The sequence below is a fragment of the Arachis ipaensis genome, chromosome B9 (genome assembly GCF_059453495.1).
Source record: "Arachis ipaensis isolate K30076 ecotype BB chromosome B9, ASM5945349v1, whole genome shotgun sequence".
Taxonomy (NCBI): Eukaryota; Viridiplantae; Streptophyta; class Magnoliopsida; order Fabales; family Fabaceae; genus Arachis; species Arachis ipaensis.
This window is the reverse complement of record NC_142444.1, coordinates 70,738,401-70,747,245: the sequence shown is the minus strand read 5'-3', so window position 1 is coordinate 70,747,245 and position 8,845 is coordinate 70,738,401. Positions and strand designations below refer to the sequence as shown.

Genomic DNA, 8,845 nt, shown 5'->3' with positions numbered 1-8,845 from the left:
GAGAAAACAAAATTACAAAAAAGGAAAAATTAAAGAACCAAGAGAAGAAAGGAAAGAGAAATAAAGAAGAGGAAGGAGAAGAGAGAGGGAGGCCACCACCTTACGTGGTTAGCCGCGGCAGCAGCCTCCCTCCAAGACAACACAAAGATAAAAGAGGTTCAAACCCTAGTAGAGAGAAGAGAGAGAGTCTTAATATTGTTCTTAAGTTAACTTAGATTGTTAACATTAGAGATGCTCTTAATCATCTATTACTTCATGGAATAATTGTTCGTTGAAAATAAAAAGTTAATTCCATAGCAAAGCTGGAAGAAAATATAATGTCACGCTCCTTCCTTGGTCTACTTAGAAACAATTAGGCACAGTTTACAGAACACCACTTATGGATTGTACAGTACTTTGAATCCAGCATGTGATGATCCATCAAAAATAGGGAAATCAAATTGATCTATAATGTTGTTGTCAAGAAGTATAATAGGCCTTTAATTACAACAGAAATTAAGTATTATTTTTGGAATAATTTTATTTTTAAAAACTAAAGCTTCCCTTGTTCTATTTTGGGTGCTCTATTTAATGCTCATGATTATTAGAAGGTCCACCACATGAATCCACACCACCCCTAATCCTCTTCTGAAGGTGTTCCAAGCTTGCCACCCGCTGTACGGGAGCTGTTTGACCCATCTTATTCCCAACCACCACAGCTGCTGCGGCATTCTGCTGCACATTCTCAATTACAGATATGTCTCCCAACCCATTGTTTACCCTAAGATCATGACTCGCCACGTGATGATTACTTGATGTTTGTTGAAAGAAGTGGTGGTGATGGTGAGTATCATCTCTCACGGGGACAGATGCATCAGCTGATGTGTCAGGAGGGCTTCCGTCAAATGTCGGTATGCCCATTGATGTTAAATCAGACATGGCATGCATTACTGGGTTCAACCCTGTAATTCTTTTGACGGTTTCTTCCGCCATCTTCACCTGAAAAATGATAATAAACGTGCCACGAAATAACAGACATGTCAGGTTGAGAGACAATACATGAACACCATTATACCTACTTTACTTTTATATATCGGCCTTACCTTTTGATACATCATTGGATCAATGTCTTTGGATACAGTTCATAATAAGATATAATGTGTCTAAAGTGTACTAAACAGTGAAAGTGATTGATAAGAAACGAATGGAGGAAGTATTTATGATAATAAGAAGGGTTTTACCTTTGCTCTCAAGGTTTCAACATCAGCTTTTAATACTCTGTTGTCAACAGCAGATTCATTGTACTTGTGGCTTACATCAGTAAGGCGCTTTAGCAAGGTAGAATTTTCACCTCTTAATTGAGAAACCTAAGACAGAAATTTAAGTTCAGAAAATATGCACGACCTTTGGAGGGAAGGACTTAACATATAAGAAACAAGATGCGCGAAAGTCAAACCTAAAATAGAGAACACACCTGTGTCTCCAGCTCGTTTAAATGAGCTTGTTTTCTTCTTCTTGAACGTCTGGCTGACTCTCTATTTGAAAGCATCCTGAGATATAACATGTCATTAGGCCCTGAATTAGTCAAAGAAAAAAATAAAGAGAAGATAAGTTAAAATACATTGGTTTCGGTTACAGTTAGATGATATTACACCCGGCATTCCATAGTTTGCCATGACTACATTGACCCCTGTAGGATGTTTACAAGGAATTCAGTGTTACATTTCACAAAATACAGGGGTATCAGGTGAAATATAACCTATACCTCAGCAGAGTCACCAATGCTAGTGTATATTCCAGAAAGTTAAAGGGTGCACGTGTAATATTGGCTAACCTAAGAGGTCAATGAAATTTACAAGCTTGCATATAAATTTCACCTCACGTAACAGGAAAGGGAAGGAAAAAGAAGGGAGGGGGAAGGAGGCATAATTCTATTTAGTTCCCTGGCTGAACCTAAATATAAATAGTATGTGGAGAAAATAGAGTATGCAAAACACTCTCACTTCAAAGATCTAATGTGACTCTGAATGATATTTTTCTGGCAGGCCAACACTCAGTTTATTAATTATGATATCCATCTGAGTAAAACAAGCTTCTGAATCATGCTGAAACCAAGTACATGATACTGCAATAATTACAGAATACAGAGTATGCATACATTGAGCACTAAGATAGTCTTCAGAAAACTCAGCAAGTTTTGAGACAATTGTTACCTTCTTACTCGTTTTACATCAGCAGGGTCCATGTTGTCATTCAGATCTGTCTCTCCTTCAGCTTCCTCATCATCTGACTGTTCCCTTGACGATCCACTTGTTGATGGCCTGGCTGTAACAGCAGGTTTCTTTTGTATGACAGGTATGGAAGGTATCCCGATTGGTGCTTTGGCATCTTTGTCTTGTATTTTAGGTGGGTCATTTCCAGAAGTACCAGATCCTACATAGACAGAATTGATAGTCTCCTATTACTACAAGTGGCCATAGAGGACATAATGGGAAACTATAGATAGAACCATAGTACTACACATGGCCAAGGAGGGCATAATCATCCGGAAATACAGAGAACATTCAAGTTCAGAACTGACCACCATAACCAAATGCCGAGCTTGCAACGAATAGCAGGATAAGATTGGATTCATCTTAATCTAAGAGGAAAGATAGGTAATGGTAAAGAATCCCAAATTGGGCGGAAAAGGGTATGGTTTGGGATACAGATTCCATTCATCTGCAGAACTCTATATTATCTTTCCTTTTCTGCATTTTTCTTTTCTTGAAAGGAGCTAGTCCCCATTGTTCTTACTGAAACCAGATCCTATCACATATACATTTCACGTAATTTAGTAGGGGTTATCCATATTGAGAGAGAGAAAATTAAAAAAAAAAAAAAGTAACCTCTAAAGCTGTTCAAGAAATTAGCTATTGACTAAAACAAAATTGAAGACACAGCTAATGCATTCAACCCCATATGTTTCTATTAGTCACCAATCTATTTTGCATTCAATACTTAACTAGTTACTGAGGCAATACAAATATAATCAGGCATTATTCATAAATGTGATCTACTTTGTTCACTGAATCTTCTCTTTTATCAATTATCATGGATGTATGTTTAAATAAACAGATCCACAAGCATTTATGATTCAAACCTTTTATAGAAGGCTGAGGTCCAACTTGAGAGGTATTAGACGATCCACTATCAGCAAAAGTGGCTGGATCTTGAGACTTGGATAGAGATGCTGCCTGTTGCAATGAGCAGGAAAAAAACATTTTAGAAGATGTCATTTTTACCAGCATGTTATGTTCAAACTTCTTGCTTTTGGGAACACAGCAGCAAATAGTTACTGCCTACCAACATCTCCAGGAGGTTCAAAAGTACTTTTTGCAACTAAGAACGAAAGATTCTACAAAGAAAACATGTTCATCTATATAACAACACAAGCTTCTAACAAAGAAGTCATGTTCTTTTCTTTTCTTTTCTTTTTTCAATTTCAATTATATTCATACAGGTGTAATGCATGACAACGAGAATCGCACTCAAAAGCAAAGATGAATAGCCCTAACCGCATGTCCACTTTTTTTTTTTTTCAGTTCTCAGGAGAAAATAACCTTTTTCAGAAGAATCAGAACCGATAATGCGCACAAATTTCTGTAATAAATAGAAAGTAAGTTTCCAGATACACTACTTTAACATCAACCGTGCCCTAAAAAACAAGCCATTTAAAACTAAATAAAGGTCCAAACTCTAAGCTTCTACTTAATCGAATAAAACAAAATAAAATAAAAACAAAAATAATGATAAGCAAGCACAAACAAAGATGAATACCGAACTCAGATCCAAATCAAAATCCAAACCATGCAACAACAAAGACTCAATCTTTTCAATCTTTCAGTTCCAGAATTATCCTGAGAACACACATTTCCAATTAATCAGGGAAGGGGAAATAAATAAACTAACTAATTAATTACCCTAGTCATGGCGACAGCGGCACATGCAAGATTGAGCTTGTTCTTAAGGAGAGCCTGGTAGTCATCGGAATCAACGCCAAGGGAAGATGAAGCCCCTGTTTTTGTACGAGGAGGAGGAGGAGGGGGAGGAGGAGAGGCATTGGTCAAAACGGCGTCGTTCTTGGGAACAGGAAGGGTGTCGTTCGGATCGGGCTTGGTGACGTGGGGATGAGTATGATCGTCGTCGTGGATGAAGAAAACGGCGTCGTTTTGGTGAGGGGGAGAGGGAGGAGCAGCTTCTTGGAGGAACCGCTGGAAGGCCCACTCGGAAGGGCTGCGGTTGATGTGGGAGTTGGAGTTGGAAGGAGGCGGGTGGTGGTGGTTGGTGTCGTAGGGGATGGAGGACCAGAAGTGGTCAGGGATTTCGTCCACTGAGAAGACCCTATCCATGGAAATCCAAATGCTATTGGTGATCACGATGTTTTGTCTCTGTCCTTTTAAGTTTTGGGATTGGTTTCTGTGTGCGAGTATTGTTCGTTGGTGTTTTTGTTTCTGTTTCTGCGAAGGCCAGCTAGAGAGAGAGAGAGAGAGAGAGAGAGAGAGATCCCGCAGGGGTATATCGGTCATATAGCCCACCACAACACAACACTTCCAACTTGGAACGTGGAACTTGGAACGTTGAATTTCAACACTATTTCGGAGTAATTTGAATATTATCCTATTTCGGTATTTCCTCTTTTATGAATTAACCTTAAGAGTAACATTTTTTCCCCGTGATATCTCGCAATAGGTATGTTAGGCAAAAGAAATATTATCCGAAAAAAAAAAATAATTTATCAAGAAAATAAATTTAAATTAATTCCCCGGTCATATTTGAAACGAGAAAATGTAGAGGACCAACACAATCATTAGCCAACTTAAACCATTTCTTTAAAAATTAATTTTAATTTTTTAAAAAAATCATATTTTAAACAATTAAGATTAATCATATTTGAATAATTAGAATTAGACAACGTAAGCTCCTCTAAACAAAGGAGATCTCTCTTCACGTCAACCTCCCATCACGCAGACTCTTTACCACCGTTGAATCTTCGCTTCCGCATTGCGCCGTGCTGGTAGCCGTTGGAGGGAGTTCTCGAGCAAGTTGCGCCTGCATTTCCACGTCGCCACTGTAGGTTGTTTTGCGTGAGTGACGTGATCGTGTCCCCTCGCATAACACTCCTCCATCGCGGACGCGCCCTCCACCGCTGTCGTTCCTCCCTCACCACGTCGTCCTCTATTACGTCGCGCCCCCGCCTCGCGTCGCTGTAGGGAGTTTTGCGCCTGTGACGCAATTGTGCCCCTTCACGTCGCACCCCTCTATCGCGGACGACGCACCCTCCGTCGCTGTCGTTCCTCTTTCGCGTCGTTATCCTCCATCACGTCGCGCCCCCGCCCTCGCGTCCTCCCTCGCCTTGCCGTCCTCCATCGCATTGCGACGTCCTCCTCCTCCTCCTTTCGATGTGATTTGGATTTTTTTCGATCTGATTTGGATACTTTTTAATGTAATTTGGATTTTTTTTATATAATTTAGATATATTTTTGGTATATTGTGGATTCTTTTTGTCCCTTAGTAGAAAATGTATTGGGATTTAGTATGTGGATGTTTCTTTTACAAAAAAAGAAACATCTAATTACAAAGAAAGAAACATTCACAACCCTTTGAGAATGAAATTAATGTGATTTGAATTTTTTTTCGATGTGATTTGGATTTTTTTCCCATGTAATTTGGATTTTATATATAATTTGAATTTTTTGTATATTATGGATGTTGTTTCTTCATGGGCCTTGGGATGCAGCACAAATAGGAGTTGGCTGAAGTTAGCTACATCCCTTGTTGATTACCTAGCGGAGTTGATTTGGTTATCGACTTATGTCAAGGTGTTTTAATTTTCAATTAGAATTATTCAAATAAGTTTGTAATTGATACACTGTTATTGGGCATACTTAGTCAAAGATGTAACTGACAGAGGTAACAATAAAAAGCATCAAAGAAAATAGAGCGTAAACAGTTAATTGGCAATGGTTTGAAAATTGAAGTGGCTGGTTGATGAGCGGATAATTTATACGCTTTTTGGCATTATTTTTAGTATGTTTTTAGTATGTTTTTATTATGTTTTTATTTAAAAATCACATTTCTGGACTTTACTATGAGTTTGTGTGTTTTTCTGTGATTTCAGGTATTTTCTGGCTGAAATTGAGGGACTTGAGCAAAAAATCTGATTCAGAGGCTGAAAAAGGACTGCAGATGTTGTTGGATTCTGACCTCCCTGCACTCAAAGTAGATTTTCTGGAGCTACAAAAGCCCAATTGGAGCGCTCTCAATTGCGTTGGAAAGTAGACATCTTGGGCTTTCCAGCAAGATATAATAGTCCATACTTTGCCCAAGATTTGATGGCTCAAACTGGCGTTCCAAGTCAGCTTAAGAATTCTGACGTCAAAACGCCAGAACTGGCACAAAAGCTGGAGTTAAACGCCCAAACTGGCAAAAAAGCTGGTGTTTAACTCCAAGAAAAGTCTCTACATGTGAAAGCTTCAATGCTCAGCCCAAGCACACACTAAGTGGGCCCGGAAGAAGATTTCTGCATTAATTACTTATTTCTGTAAATCCTAGGCTACTAGTTCTCTATAAATAGGACATTTTACTATTGTATTTTCATCTTGGTTCTTCGGGTTCCCTCTCTGGGGCCGAAGTCAATGACCACCATTATCACTTTTGTATTTTCAACGGTGGAGTTTTTACACACCATAGATTAAGGTGTGGAGCTCTACTGTTCTTCATGAATTAATGCAAAGTACTACTGTTTTTCTATTCAATTCACGCCTACTTCTTCTCTAAGATATTCATTTGCACACAAGAACATGATGAATGTGATGATTATGTGACACTCATCACTATTCTCACCTATGAACGCGTGCCTGACAACCACTTCCGTTTTACATGCAAACAAGGTTGAATGTGTATCTCTTGGGTTTCTAATCTAAGATTAGAACCTTCGTGGTATAGGCTAGAATTATTGGTGGTCATTCTTGAGATCCGGAAAGTCTAAACCTTGTCTATGGTATTCCGAGTAGGATCTGGGAAGGGATGACTGTGACGAGCTTCAAACTCGCGATTGTTGGGCGTGTGACAGACGCAAAAAGATCAATGGATCCTATTCCAACATGATCGAGAACCGATAGATAATTAGCCGTGCGGTGACAGCGTGCGTAGAACATTTTCACTGAGAGGACGGGAAGTAGCCATTGACAACGGTGATGCCCAACATAAAGCTTGCCATGGAAGGGAGTATGAATGATTGGAAGAAGGCAATGGGAAAGCAGAGGCTCAGGAGGAACAAAGCATCTTCATACGCTTATCTGAAATTCTCACCAATGAATTACATAAGTATCTCTATCTTTATTTTATGTTTTATTCATCTTTTAATTATCAATCCTCCATAATCATTTGAATCCGCCTGACTAAGATTTACAAGATTACCATAGCTTGCTTCAAGCCGACAATCTCCATGGGATCGACCCTTACTCGCGTAAGTTTATTACTTGGACGACCTAGTGCACTTGCTGGTTAGTTGTGCGGAGTTATGATAAAGAGTTGAGATTACAATTGTGCGTACCAAGTTGTTGGCACCATTGATGATCACAATTTCGTGCACCAAGTTTTTGGCGCCGTTGCCGGAGATTGTTCGAGTTTGGACAACTGACGGTTCATCTTGTTGCTTAGATTAGGTAATTTTACTTTTTATTTTTGAAAAATTTTTTTAATACAAAATTTTTTTTCTATTTTGTTCTTCAGAGTTTTTAAGAATGAATTCTAGAGTTTCATGATGATCTGTTGAAGTCTGGCTGACTGTGAAGCCATGTCTAATCTTATTGGACCGAGGTTTCAACTTATCATCACAAGAGCTTGTTGATTTCTATCAATTTTGCTGTTGTTAGCAATGATCTGCTAAAGCTTGGCTGGCCATTGTCCATGTCTAGTGTTTTGGACCGAAGCTTTCATTGAAAGCTTGGCTGGCTAGTAAGCCATGTCTAATTCCTGGACCGGAGTCTTAGACTAGCATTGCAATGATTCCTGGAACTCTTATTAAAAATTTTGAACCCCTTTATTTTCTTTTCCACTCAATTTTCGAAAAATCACAAAAAAATTTATAAAACCATAAAAATAAAAAATATTTTATGTTTCTTGTTTGAGTCTAATATCAATTTTTAAGTTTGGTGTCAATTGCATGTCTTTATTCTTGCATTTTTTGAATATATGCATTATGTTCTTCATTGATCTTCAAGTTGTTCTTGATGATTTCAGTGCTCTGATCTTTAATTTCTCTTATTCTGTGTCTTTTGTTGTTTCTTACATGCATTTTCAAATTGTTATTGTCCTTAGTATACAAACTTCTAAGTTTGGTGTCTTGCATGCATTGTTTATTTGATCTTAGTTGCATTTCTATTGTTTCTCATCATTAAAAATTCAAAAAAAAATTTAAGATTGTGTCTTTTCAAGTCAATAACACAGAAAATTGAAGATTCAGAACATTCAGCAGAGGAATTACACAGAAAAAGCTGGGCGTTCAAAACGCCCAGTGAAGAAGGAAAACTGGCGTTTAAACGCCATCCAGGGTACCTGGCTGGGCGTTAAACACCCAAAAAGGTAGCATTTTGGGCGTTAAACGCCAGAATGGATGCCATTCTGGGCGTTTAACGCCAGGAGGACACTAGAGGGAAGATTTTGTTTTTAATTCAATTTTTTTTCAAATCTTCATAATTTTTCAAAATCAAATCTTTTTCAAATCATATCTTTTCAATTATATCTTTTCAAAAACAATTTCTTTTCAATTTTTTATTTATTACTATTTTCGAAAATCCTTGCTACAATTAATAATTTAATT

The 8,845-nt window shown here is 38.1% G+C and overlaps 1 protein-coding gene across 2 annotated transcripts; it reads right to left on the bottom strand.

Moving 5' to 3' along the window:
* Positions 1-309: 309 nt before the first annotated feature.
* Positions 310-4,635, bottom strand: LOC107618657 (light-inducible protein CPRF2). 2 transcript variants are annotated; one of them, XM_088500083.1, is made up of 7 exons: positions 3,942-4,632; positions 3,122-3,215; positions 2,193-2,412; positions 1,454-1,529; positions 1,221-1,346; positions 792-978; positions 310-711 (listed from the first exon to the last, which is right to left on the bottom strand). In XM_088500083.1, the coding sequence occupies exons 1-7, from the start codon at positions 4,545-4,547 to the stop codon at positions 680-682; spliced, it is 1,341 nt and encodes a 446-aa protein (XP_088356209.1). In that variant the 5' UTR covers positions 4,548-4,632; the 3' UTR covers positions 310-679. The 2 variants fall into 2 exon arrangements, with proteins under 2 accessions (XP_088356209.1, XP_016176264.1); XM_016320778.3 differs by having other exon boundaries at positions 310-978; positions 3,942-4,635.
* Positions 4,636-8,845: the final 4,210 nt, after the last annotated feature.